The 14,559-nt window shown below is 37.2% G+C and overlaps 1 protein-coding gene across 1 annotated transcript in view; it reads right to left on the minus strand.

The window, feature by feature from the left end:
- The window catches only part of LOC122805605 (solute carrier family 22 member 6-A-like), a 335,119-nt gene that overhangs the window by 227,611 nt on the left and 92,949 nt on the right, over nt 1-14,559 (minus strand). Inside the window, exon 3 of the mRNA XM_044075845.1 lies at nt 10,008-10,162. Coding sequence (XP_043931780.1) covers nt 10,008-10,162 — 155 coding nt within the window. The remainder of the gene's footprint in view (nt 1-10,007; nt 10,163-14,559) is intronic.

Here is a 14,559-nt window from a genome sequence, read left to right on the forward strand (position 1 = left end):
TAAGAGGTTGAGAGCTATGGTGAGAACTGAATTCACTGAATATGTTTAGGGGCTGTATTCCCCCATTATTGCCTTTGTCCAGGTGTTTTGTGCTAAAAGGGTGAGAGCTTTGTTGAGAACTGAATTCACTAAATGATAGCCATTTAAGTTTCAGTCTTCCTGTCTTTCAAGAAACAGCTGATTTGGCATAGTGATATGTTGCTCTGACTGTAGTGTGCAAGGTCCTGGGGCCAAGACTTGGAAGGGAAATGCATGGTGGTAGCACAGCATTTTATTCTAGCAACTTTCCAAGCTTATACAAGCAATGTTTAAAATGTGTCCCTGTTTTTTGGGCTTTTACCCCCCCCCCCAATAAATGTTGGCTTTTTCCAGATTTCTCGTACTCATGTGTTGCAAAGTTAAGAAATACAGTTGAGCGTCAAGTGGATTTTACAAGGAGCTAAGGGTGTCAGGGGACGAGAAGTTTAGTGCTGCTTATGCTGAGTCTGCTTGCATTGTTAATAGCACAAAAGGTAGTTTACTTTCTTTCAATGCAGAAGGCTGTGGGGTCTACTCCCACAGTGTGTAGTTGCATTGCTGATACTGTACTGTGTTGAACTTTTAAGGAGGGTGGATGCTGCAGTCCTGAGAATATCCTCTTTGGCAGAGGTATCTAGTAACTATCAACCTGTTATCAGTTTGCCATCCATTTCCTATTGCAATATTACTAGCTTATCATTTTTTTAATGTAACATGGGCAATTTATTCTTCAAGGGCAACAGGCACTTTATTTGTAGATGAAACAATGAAATATAAAGTTCTTTGCTAGCAGTAACCTCTTCATTAGTTACAGATCTCTTTAATGTGGAATTATTAAGATGACTTTTACTTCTGCAGAGATTGTGCATATTTACTGATACTGGTGGATTATAGAAGTTTGAGTAGACTTTTATGATGGAAATATTCTGAATTAGGCAGTTTTGCCATTATTGGTGCATGCATTTTGTTTCACTGTTTACTGGAAAAATGTTCAAAACAATGAATTTAAAATGTCCTCTAACAACTGCACTGTATTATACAAGTAATATAATTTAATACAGTCAGAGAGGTATATCAAAGTGCACATGTATATTTCATGTGCAAGGGGCCTATGATTTGAAAACAGCCCAAAGTTAATCTTTATCTGCCACTGGCCAGATGTATTTTCTTTGAATGTGAGTTTCAATGCTGTTTCAATGAATGTGAGTTTCAAGGGCAGAGAAGTTTTAATACTAAGTCTATTTTCATTGTGAGACTGCATTGCTTTGTTTAGCAGATGTCTATTAGTGTTTATGCTGTAAAATGTAAAATAAAACTTTTAAATGAAATCCAAATCATTGTAGAAGTAAAACAGTATGTGCATTACAGTGTTTATAGTAAATGGGGTGAAATAGCCAAGTAATGGGACATTGGAATGACTGCAAGGGGGAGGCCCCATTCAACCATGATTTTGTGAGGGGGAAGGGCAGCAAACTCAAAGACAGCCACGGCTGAACTATACCACTCAACTATCCAGATATTTGCAGAATGAATAGAGTTTTGCTTCTAATTTTTGGTTTGCTCCTCATAAAATTTGTGGTTTTCTGGCAAATCATTTAGGAATGAAGTCACTAAATAATGACAGACATTGAGTTTCAGACTTCATACCCTTCAGAAAAATGCATGCTAAAGCAAGAACTGTTATTCTATCAACTGTCTAAGTTTATATAACAGCAATTTTTAGTAGTGTCTGTATGTTCCCCCAATATATTTGGCCTAGTCTAGATTTCCTGCATTAAGAGGTTGAGAGGTACGTGAAAATAATGAAAATAAATCACTTCATAGAATTAGTTATATCCAAACCTCTCAACTGTCCCTGACTTTGGCTCAGAATGTTGCTCTCCCCCTAATAATCCCTCCTTAAGATGGCAATTTTGGAAGAAAATGTGGAGGGTTTACAATTAATAAATAATTATAATGATCAGAGTTATAGATTAAGAGAATCTACATGCATTTCTGAAATAAAAGTATTTTGTCAGCTGCTCAACTTAACAGTACTAATATTAAAAAAGTATCCCTTCTTTGACAGGCTCTCAGCTGTATTGTGTGGCTATTTTATATTTTTGCATCACATTTATGGTCCGTTTTTCATAAAATTGTGGTTGCCTGGCAAATTAGTGGCAAATCATTAAAGAATGAAGTTAGAAAATAATGACAGACATTTCAGTTTCAGATTTCATACCCTCCAGAAAATTCACACTAATGCAAGACCTACTATTCTATTAACTTTCTAAGTTTATAAGAGCAATATTTAAAATTGTCCTTATTTTTGGGCCTTTGTCCCACTTCTATTTATGGCTTTGTCCAGATTTCTTGCTCTGAGGGTGACAGGTATGACAAATGTGTCAGGGCCATCACTGTCAGCCAGGGACATTTCAAATTGTGACACACTTGTTGCACCTCACTCCCCCATATAGTGACTCTGGATGTGTCCAAGCAAGGCAAGGAGCAGTTATGCAGTGTAAGTGTGCAGAGTATCCCCCCATCCAAGGTAGACACAAGTACTACAGTGGTTTTTCATCTGTCCTTGATTTTGCAGAATGTTCTGGTTTTCTGTCATAATTTTATATTGTTGATTTATGCTTCTTATTATTCAGAAAATGCATGTTGTTGCACTGCCTGTTGCTCTGTGTTTAAGTAGCAATGCTTTAAGGACTATCAGGTTAGCTTGTCTGAGATTGTAAGATGCAAGTAAGCTTTAATAAACTTACTGTTAAAGAATTACCATCATTGAAAGCCTTTTTGTTGTTGCCATGCAGAGAATATTTACATAACTAGATAACATATAAGCCTTAGGTATTGAAATGTATATGAAAGTATTTGTAATAAAGGACAGGATTACAGTATTTTCAGAAGCTCACTACATTTTTTGGAGACTTGCAGTCATCTTTGCTGGCTTTACCAGTAAATTAAACAGAATGCCAATCTATTGTGTGATCCATAACCTGTGCAGTAATCCTTTAAGTAACTTATCTTGATCTTGTTTCTTGTTTGCTGTTCATTTTTTTGCTTTGATCATGTTTTCCCCATGAAACAAGTATATAATTGTTTGTCAGGCAGAAGATCTTTTTTGGATAAGAAACATTTTTACAAGTGGGGGTATCACAGAGATTGCTACTTTCAGCATATTACTTGGTGCTTTTATAAAGCTGAATATAAATTATAATTAGAACTGCAGTGCAAGGAGAAGTGGTTTGAGTTGAGTGCTGCTTGTTTTTTATACTTGATTTTGATTGGCATTCCAGTAATGTATTTAAAAAGTAATTTATTTTTTCATGCCTCACAACCTTTTGTTTCCATCTAGATATTAAGTAAGCTGTCATGTAGCCAATACATTGAAATATTTTTTTTTCTTTTATACTTCATTTTGTCTTGATTGGACTCTTATAATGATGGTTTGGCACTCAGGGCAGCATATTTATTTAAAGTCCCAGTTTTTATGGTTTTGAGCGTAGTTCCACCCCTTTCTAGTTGGTCACACCTCTTCCCATTGACCTCACCCATTCAGCTGTCTCCTGCAGCCCCCCTTTGATTTGAAGTCTGCTTGCATACAAGGTTTTTCTCTGTGATCTTGCTGATTTGTTCATTTTTGGGGGGAATTTTACAGTCACCCTATTATTATGGACATGAGGTTTGGTTTAAAGCTGAATGTTTTCAGATAAAAGCCAAACAATCCACTTATATGGTACAGATGAGCCCATAAAAAGCAAAATATATTATATGTATAGGTAGTTGGGTTTGGTTTTATTGGCCTAAAAGTCATGGGCATTCAGAAGCCATGTAACTAAACACTTGTATGCCCTTAAGTGGTAATCTGAATATTTACCATCAGTCTCTATCAAAGAAGGTTTAAGGTATTTCACTCAGAGGAATCTCTAGTTATCCACAGCCTTAATTAGAGATAGTATCATAAGTTCTTTAACACAGTTTATTAATTATTTGAATGAAATTACCTTCTTCTTAATATTTTAGATGGAATTTTCTCAGAAGAACATTAATTTCTGCAACACTAATAAAAATTATGTCTGCAATAGGAATTCTTGCTGTCCTTGATAGTTTTTGGCCTCCATATGCTGTTTAGGTACTGAAGTTTTCACCTACAGGTATGCACTAGGCAAGTGGCAGATTAAGAGTATCTAAGGCCCAGGGCAGTGTTTGAACATAGGCACCCTCATGTGCACACATTTTTGGGGAATAATACATAATAATAACACATAAATGCATATGTTCTTTTGGATTCACCTTCCTGAATGTTTTAAAAGGCCATTCAAACTGCTCTCATAATCTAACAGTATCCATACCTATCAAGTACGGCCACCTGACTGCATGTACACTTCAAATGTAGTGAATGGAATGTTGTGATTATAGTCTAAAAATGTGAAAAAATACAATATGGCAAGACTTTTTAAATGTCAGAAGTGTGTTTAACAAGTTTCTGTTAAGCATCCCATGCACTGTAAAGATCGGATGTCAATCGAGAGATGTACAACTGACAGTGCAGGCCAGCACAGATCAATAGTGGAAGTTTAAGCACCTTTAAATGCTGTTAAATACATCACTATGCCATACTTATAAATAAAAACTGTGACAGAATGAAATGTGTAACACCATTTATCTGTGGGGCATGTTGTTTCTACTTGCTGTGTTTGGCAGTGCAAAGTGTTTTACTTGCTTTCAAAGACAGCACAGCAATAAAACCATTATTATGTATTCTCAATGTAGATGCCGAGACACATCTCTCAAGCTTTGCTCTTAAGGTAAATTTATTAGCATCCATATCTTGAACATACGTTTGTTGTGATCAGAGACCTGATCATAACTCTCTGTGGCCACAGTAAAGTATTTCAGTTTGCTTTACACAAATGTACAATAGTCATCCAAAACCAGACTAATGACTATACAACTTGATCAGGACAGCAGTGTCAGACATCAATTATAGCCCCATTGTTGAGTGCATGTACCTCAGATGTGTGAGTTTGGTAAAATAAGTAATTATGAACCCAATAACTAATGTGTTTCAAATTGTTTCCAGATAAACTCACAGTAACCAAGGTATTACAGCTTATTGTATGCAAATACACACTAGTCTTACAAATCCAGACTACTCAAACTAAAAAAAAAAAAAATGAAAAAACAAAAGTGGGTAAATTACTTTCATCCACAGATTCTATCACTCTCCAGCAGTTATAGCCATTTTGCTGTGATTACACCCCATCTAATTTGTGACAAAAGTAACAGGTCTCAACACAGTAGCAGGAAAGTTAAGAATATGCCAAAAAATAATGAACAAAGCTTTAAAACTGCTGGCAGAATATTAACCTCATACATGTAGTCTTACTAGAATACCAGTTTTTGCATCATTGTGCATCTTCTGAAAGATACTCATAGAAATTCATTAAAGGCTCTATCCTTCCAGCACGATGCACCTATTTATGATTCAGGAACATGTTAGATGTGATGAGGTCAGATCTTTTATTATCAGCTAATATGTATGTTTCCTGAATAACAGGTACTACAGTGATATGCAGATCATGGCTGATCTACATGTTAGGGCAATGCCCTGCTGCTCAGGGAGGCAGTGGAAACCTCCTCCAATCACTCTCATACATATGTACACACACACACACACACACACACACACACACACACACACACACACACACACACACACACACACACACACACACACACACACACACACACACACACACACACACACACACACACACACACACACACACACACACACACACTCACACTCACATACAAATGACAGTCTCTGTACCTGTTCCTACCCTCCTGTCGTCCACCCCATAATAACTTGTGCCACTATGACAAATATGACTTAGGCCTCAGTGGTCAAGTGAATCCCCCCACTCTCTACTCCCTGTTATGATGTCAATGCCATTACAGCACTTTAAAGAGGCAGTCCTAGTGGTATAGTGGTTCTTCCCATCCTGTATTACTTAAGATTGTGAGCCCTGGTGTGCACTGGTTTATCCCTCTGATCCCTGTCATGCCTTTCCTCCCTCTGATCCTCTAGTAATGTTGGTACCATTATGGCCCTTTAAAGACTCACCCCTGGTGTCCAGTGGTTCCCCTCACTCATCTGATCCCTGTAGTAACATTGGTGCCATCATGGCAATATATTCCCTGGTAGTCTACTGGCCCACACCACCCCTGATCCCAGTACTGTAGCCAATGCCATGACATGACTTATTCCCCCGATCCCAATCATGCTGTTCTGTGCCTTGCAGCACTATTCCTTGGTGTCTAGTGTATTACCTATCCTTGTAGTAACATAGGTGCCAATATGGTAGACTGTGTATCCAACCCCCTGTCTGTAGTAATGCTAGTGCCGGTATGGCATTTTTAAAAAATATATCCTCCAGGTGTGTGGTGGTTGCTTCATTCTCAGTCCTTCTTTTGATACGTGTGCCATTATGTATGATGAGTTAATCAATAATATTTATAACAAGGCAGGAATAATGCACATTTGGGACATGCCAGGATATATCTGGATAAAGACAATAAAATCACTGTCTATGGTCAGATATGCAGGATCTCATACACTGACACTAATTATATACTGTTGCAGAAGTAATTAATTGATATAACACATGATTTGGTTAAGCATGGTAACAGCACATGCGAAGTTAATACAGCAGGGATAGTGTGGCAGCACAGAGACAGACTTTATTTAATCTGTTTACTAATGCAGACTACACTAGAACTAATAGTTTCAAGTCAAGATTGTGTACAAAATGACTCAAGGATTTTTAATATGGCGAGGTCACTGTGTGAATATTAGGGTTGGAGACATAATTAAGTGAGTATAATGTACTGAGTGTAAATGGACAGGTTTGCTAAATGCTACTACCCAGACAGGTTTTAATAATTGCTGAACAATAACATCTCATGTCCCATGCAGCAATTGCACACAGTAACAGTGATGCTGTAAAATGTGATGAGTCTCCAAATAAATGTGTATTAATGTATAGTTATACACATTTTTAACTGTGTTACATTTTTTTGGCAAATCTTTTTACAGAGGGGACAAAAGATGAAAAGCTCGTAGTAAAAACAGAAAAAATACAATGAACAAGTATAAATTCTTACACAATTCCATTTTACACATATGTATGTATACATTGTACATAAGAATCTGGTATTTTAATGTCTGTCAGTGGACATATAAAAGTTATATATGAATATTTCATAAATGTACATTAGTAAATCAGATACATCTTTTAGAGTGAGAAGGAAAAAACAGAAAAGTCAACAGCAATGTGCTGATTAATATGTTTACTAGATGGCGAAGTATGATTGTGTAAATAAATACAGCATAATGGATAACCAGTAGAGGACCATAACTTCCCACAAACCATATCATGCAAGCATCTGATATTATTTAAGCAACAAAACAACAAAAAAGCACCTTCTCTCAGTTTATAAACCCAAAATGAATATTGGCAAGTACTTTACAAACACCCTGTCTCAGTAAATTGGAACAAACTCCCTCTCCATATTAGATCCAACCTTTCCTTTAACTGTTTTAAAAAGAAGTTTAAATCTCTCCTACTAAACTTGAAATTATGCCGTTGCCTTGGCCACATATAGTCTTCGTCTGTTTTACTGTATAACCTGTTTGCATCTCCCAACTTTCTTTCTCTGTTAGTAACTTCTGCTTAAACTAACCTCCTAAACCCTGAGCTCTACTACTATAGCCCTACTATAGCCCCTCCTTTCTCTGCCCCTCCCATTCTCCACACTATTTATCTTCCCACCACTTCCAATCAATGTCTGTACATTTTCCTTCTTTTGAACGATTATCCTTTTGTTTTTACTATTATATGAAGTAAATTTAGACCACTGCTATCAGTGCAACCCTTAATGTTCATATTTTTTTCTTTTGTTTTTCTCTTTATAATTAATTTTGTATTTGCATTGTTATTTTTAAAAGTTTTTGTCCTGTATGTTTATCTTTGATTATGTTTGCTGGGGCTCTTTTCACTTGGGTCTCCACTGAAAATGGGTTGCTTACTATCAGTGCAATGGAAGTAGTTAATAACCTTTTCATTTTACAATTATTTTGTATTGTGATTGTTATTTAATATTTCTATGTTGTCACTTTATCTTTACTTATGTTTGCATGGGCTTTTCCCCTCAGGTCTCCACTGAAAATTTTTTGTTTGTAAACTCAGTTGGACTAACCCAGTTAACAAATGTGAAATAAATAAATAACTAAATAAATAAATAAACATATGAATAACATTCTATGAGTAGTAATGTGAAAAAAAGTTCTACAATTCAAGAAACATCATATTTAATCTAATACATAGGTTTTGTGTTGAATTACTTGCTATAGGCCTTCCAGGATGCTGTAGGGTGAAAAAATAAAGTTAATGAGTATATTTATTTCAAACGTCTTAAGGTAACACTAGGGCTAGGCACAATGTACATGTATAGTGGTAACACTAGGGCTAGGCACAATGTACATGTATAGTGGTAACACTAGGGCTAGGCACAATGTACATGTATAGTGGTAACACTAGGGCTAGGCACAATGTACATGTATAGTGGTAACACTAGGGCTAGGCACAATGTACATGTATAGTGATAATACTAGGGCTAGGCACAATGTGCATGTATAGTGGTAACACTAGGGCTGGGCACAATGTGCATGTATAGTGGAAACGCTAGGGCTGGGCACAATGTACATGTATAGTGGTAACACTAGGGCTGGGCCCAATGTGCATGTAGAGTGGTAACACTAGGACTAGGCACAATGTACATGTATAGTGCTAACACTAAGGCTAGGCACAATGTACATTTATAGTGGTAACAGTAGGGCTAGACACAACTGATATTTATAGAGGTAACACTACACAATTTGCATATATAGTAATATTGACTAAACACGTCCTAAGCATATGTTTGAATTCTGCAATGTTCAATGAAGGTCTAATGAGGAAAGAATGCTGCAGCATGGAAATGATAAATGTGGAGCAGCTATGCACCATAAGCAATATCAGTTGATTACCGCAGAGATAATGCCGTATTGTAGTGGTGCATTGTTGTAGTGGTGTGCTATGTGAGCCTGTATCATCAGCCTATCTACACACACACACACACACACACACACACACACACACACACACACACACACGCACGCACACACACACACACACACACACACACACACACACACAAAATATATATCTAAAATAAATGTATATTTAAAATATGTGTGTGTGTGTGTGTGTGTGTGTGTGTGTGTGTGTGTGTGTGTGATTCTGTATGACGTATATATAATACATGTGTATGCATATGTGTATATATTTTTATGTGTGTGTGTGTGTGTGTGTGTGTGTGTGTGTGTGTGTGTGTGTGTGTGTATGTGTGTGTGTGTGTGTGTGTGTGTGTGTGTATACACATACGTATATCTGTTTGGGGTTTAGCTCACAAAAGGGCTGCTTCCACTGTTGCAACAAAACTCCTTATTATCATCACAGCTTCTTTTGCAACATATTGCCTTCTGGAAGGTTAGTACACCTGTGCAACTGTGCTACAAAGCTATGTCTGTTGGCAATCTGTCCTTGAAATGCAGGAGCTCTGTTATGTAAGAAAAAGTACTTATTATCATAAACACACACCAGTAGTAGGTTTGGACTGCATTAACATATCTCCTTTGCACCCTGCTTCATCATGGTCTGTGAATCACATGTAAGCATTTCCCATGGGCTTTCCTTCTCAGTAACCTTGTGTGCACGTGTACCTTGTGTGCACTTTGCACCATGGCTATGAGTCCACACCAGGAAGAGTACTTAAACTTATACTTATAAAAACATTCTATTAGTCAGCTGTGAATAATGATCACAGCAGGCTAGTTAACATAAACAACAGTGCTAATCATGTGTAGTAAAAAATAGTAACTAGTTCAAACTTACTCAGTGAAAGAGTGATGAGTATGATTCCTGAAACAGCCATTCCACAAAGAAAACGGAATATACAATAGGCAATGAAATTGGGAGAGAAGGCAGTCAAAGTTCCAGAAACTGCCAGATGGAGGTAAGACCATATCAAAATTGATTTCCGACCAAATCTAAGCACCCGATAGACAAAAAAAAAAGAAGCAAATGTAATAAAAAATATTTATAAAAATACACTGTTTGTAAACTAGAGTATATTGTTTTAGTATGAAAATTATTCCGTTGTTGCAACTTGGAAGAATATGAATTTAAAGTCAATATATCATACATACACATATACATACACACACACACACACACACACACACACACACACACACACACACACACACACACACACACACACACACACACACACCCTAACTATATATATCAACTCTGAGATTGCACAACAGTGGTGAAAATGACAAAGTTGAGTAGTTGGTCAACTACTTCTTTTCCCTTGATAAAGTCAGTGAATCGCTGAATTGATTTTCACTGAAGTGCAGTCAGTGTTTAGGTGTTAGCTGAAATCGCATTTCGGTGAACTAATATAGACCCATCTTCCACTGACTCTGAACTTCCTATTGTTTTACACTGACACCTCACAGCTTCAGAAAACTGCAGATCTTTGTCAAGAAACACTCACAGTTAGAAATACATCCAGAGACTATGGTAAGACTTACAGTCAAGATATGTGACTTAGGTTGCTGCAAAGTGAAGCTCACGGCTGCTAAAGGGCTGGTTCAATTTATTTCTATCTGAGATACGCATATTCACAATTAGTATCCTTTGAATCAATTAATTTCCTTTGAAAATTAAATCATAACCCCTGCTATATGGAATTTTATGATTTTTACATCTACTATCACCATGTTTTATTTGATAAAAACAAACTTTATCATAATGCCATATGTTTCACCACTGTTCATATTGTATTTATATAGAAATAATTTGCCAGATTTGCCTTATCTTTTGATATTCAAATAATTTATGTAAACAAGAAACTGATACTATTTTTTTCTTAAAACACAGCATGTTAACTTCACATTTACATTTCAAAGAAGATCTACAGACCTTTTAAGACATTCTCTGTCTGCATAGCTTGTGGCATCAAGTACTTGCATATCATATGCAGTTCTTCAAGTATCCTTTTAGACATTTAGCGTCATTTTTAAAATCATAAGAACTTACATCTGGTTTAATGTCTGGCCAAGGTGTACAGTGTTAAGCATAATTATATGTCAAATTTGTATTCTGTGGGTCTGTACCAAAAGGTTTGAAAAGTAGAACAGTGTCTCATCAGAAGTTAGCTGTTACATGAGCTGGTAACCATGGAATGAGTTATGTCTGACTACATAATGCTGGTGGAACGAGGTAAACATTTCTTTTGTTCAGCATACTTCAGCAACACTGTCTGACCTATTCCAAAACTCCATTCCTTTGCTCATTTCTTATAATAAGCATTTGTACATTGCTTTTTTTTCTATTGACTATCTCTGTTTCTAACTGATTCATCAAGAACTGACTCTATTTCTACCAAAGATAGAATCATACTCTAGTCTGCATTCATAAACATCAGGTTAGCTGAAGTCATACCTTTTATTATAGGATTTGTAACACTCCTATATGAATGTATGCAATTTATACACCACGCCTTTTACACTGGCAATGTCCACAGCATTTTGAATGCTGACCATAAGCCTTTCTGCTACCCATTTGCTTGAGACCATATTGATGTCAGTTTTCTGTAGCATATTTCTAAATTAATGAAAAATGTTTCAAAATGGAAATTATCAAATGGTGGACTATTGTTTGATTGAATAGTTTTGGTAATCTGAACAAGTAAACACACTTTGTCCAACATTGGAATATTTATTTTTATTGTATTTATTTATTTATTTATTTGCATTTGTTTACCGGGATGGTCCACTGGGCCAAAATGTGCCCATTTTCAGTGGAGGCCTGGGGAGAAAAACTCCATAGTGATTTATACAAACAACAAACAAATGTATCAAATACAACAAATACAAGAACAAGAGCTGACAATGAAATAGGTTTTTAACAAAAGAAAAATTGGGCAATGAGGCAATACAGGCATACATAAGACTATCTACTATAGAATAAGCCACTATAGAATAATTGTATTTGATGATACTAAGCTAAGATGTTCTATTACTAGAAACCTTGAATGTTCATCAGTCAAAACTATTAATTAGCTAGTCTCACTGTGTGGACCATAAATCTCCAACCTTATTGGTTTGGTTTTATTGAGGACAGCCTCTAGTGGCAGTTTTCATACACCTTGTCAAGATTAAAATTGATAAGGCTCCATCTGGATGAGTTAATCTCCCCATTGTTCAATTCAGAGCTGAACTCCAAAATCACTTCTGGTATCATTATTATGTGTGTGTGTGTGTGTGTGTGTGTGTGTGTGTGTGTGTGTGTGTGTGTGTGTGTGTTTTGGGGAGTACCCATACATGGAGGGTTCAGGAAGCTTGTTAAACTGCATACATTTTTTACAAAATGTCTCACTGAGCTAAAAGGATGACAAGCTGTTTTCATCAGTATGAAATTTAATCGATATGCAACACAATGAGAAATATGTGAAGCCTTGGGCTTAATCAGATCAGTTAATAGTTCAGAAGCCTGTCCATGCAAATTTACATGAAAGTGCTCATGAGCACATAATTGCTGGTGCTTCTTTTCTACTATGTGAGTAGGTGCTTTGCATAGCAGGCGAAGATCTACTTACATGCATAAAAGCTCTGGCATTATGTTCCTTTCTGTGACTATACTGGCCTATGCTAACTGTATCTACCTCTAAATTACAACTGTCATCTGCCTCTAATCTGGTTTCACTTTCAGGTTATACTAACACACTACTGTCATCTATGTCTAACCATGTTTAGGTTTCAAAAAAATAAGACACCCCTGTCATCCACCTCTAATCTGGTATCAATTTCTGTCTGAAGTAAAATTACTGCTGTCTACCTCTAATCTGATTTCCGTTTTAGGTTAAACTTGTACACCACTGTCATCTACTTCTAACCACATTTCATTTTCAGCTGAAGTAACACACCACTGTCATCAACCTGTAGAGCAGTTTTCATAGGTTCATAGGTAGGTACTAGGCTATTGGCCCTAGGGCCTATATAAGCCTAGCCAAAAAGGTAACCTGGCTTTTGCCACCCAAGAAAATTATTTTCCTGTGCCCCTGTCAAGCAGAGCCCCAGAGGTGATCCCCAGGGTGAATTTCCTATCTCCCATCCAATCATCAAGATTTTTCTTGAACAGTGCTAATGAGGAGCTTGATTTGAGTTTGATATAGATAAGCAGTTTGTTACAAAGTATGGGAAGTCTCTGGGACAGGAATCTATCTCTCCAGCATGTTATGTTTATTGTGGTGACAAGGTTTAGGTCCCTAGAGCATGTAGCTTGGAGGGATTGGGATTTCTTTAAGTGGAGCATGTGCAACAGCTCTGGGTTTGACGTAGCTTTATATGTTAGGCAGAAATCACCTTTGAGTAGGCGATATGCGATGGAGTAAAGCTGGAGTTATTTGAGATGGTGTGCGTAGGGCATCTGTTTGAGGCCGGTAATCCTCTTTGTGAGGTATTTCTGTGGCCTTTCCAGTTGTTGTAGATGTCTTGTGAGGTACATACCAAAAGGGGGCTTGTACTCTATAATGGGTCTAATGAGTGACGAGTAGAGGGGAACAATGACGTCTTTTTTCCTGGATGAGAAACCTTTTGTGATGAGGTGTGCCATGGTGAAGGATTTCCTGACTACTGTGGCGATGTGATTATCAAAGGAGAGACTAATGTCCACCTGTGTCCCAAGGTCTCTTATCACACTTTTGGTGTTAAGTAGACTACCACCTATGTGGTAACTCATGGGTACAGAGTTTTTACCAAAGGGGATGACAATGCAGTTTTTAGCATTGAGCTTGAGGACATGGCTTTGACACCAGGCATTGGTCTCTGTGAGGCCCTTTTGTAGGATGTCCACATCATTAGGAGTTTCGATCATGGCTCTTAGTTTGCAGTCATCTGTGAACTTCATTAGCCAAAGAACTTCTGTGTTAGCCTGTACTCAGAAAAGTAGATACCAAACAGGACAGGACCCAGGACTGAACCCTGTGGTACTCCACTTGTCACTGGTCTGAAGTTGGATTTGGATTCTGCTACTGTCACAGTGTGGGTTCTGTCAGTGAGCCAGTTGACAACCCATCTTGTGACATAGGGATTTATACCTAGTTTACTGAGTTTATCTATAATTTCAGAGTGGGGGATGGTGTTGAAAGCCTTGGCGAGATCTAGATAGGCTGTGTGAACTACCTTACCCTCGTCTACGGCTTTGGTGACTGTTTCAAAGAAGTATGTCAGGTTTAGGAGACATGATCTGCCTTTTACTAACCTGAACTGGGTAGGGTCCAGAGTTTGGAGATTACCAATGTCTTAGGTTCATAGGTTCATAGGTTCATACTAGGCTATCTGCCCATGGGCATTTATAAGCCTAGCCCATAGTT

The sequence above is a fragment of the Protopterus annectens genome, chromosome 6.part1, assembly GCF_019279795.1.
Source record: "Protopterus annectens isolate FY-2018-M chromosome 6.part1, PAN1.0, whole genome shotgun sequence".
Lineage (NCBI taxonomy): Eukaryota > Metazoa > Chordata > Ceratodontiformes > Protopteridae > Protopterus > Protopterus annectens.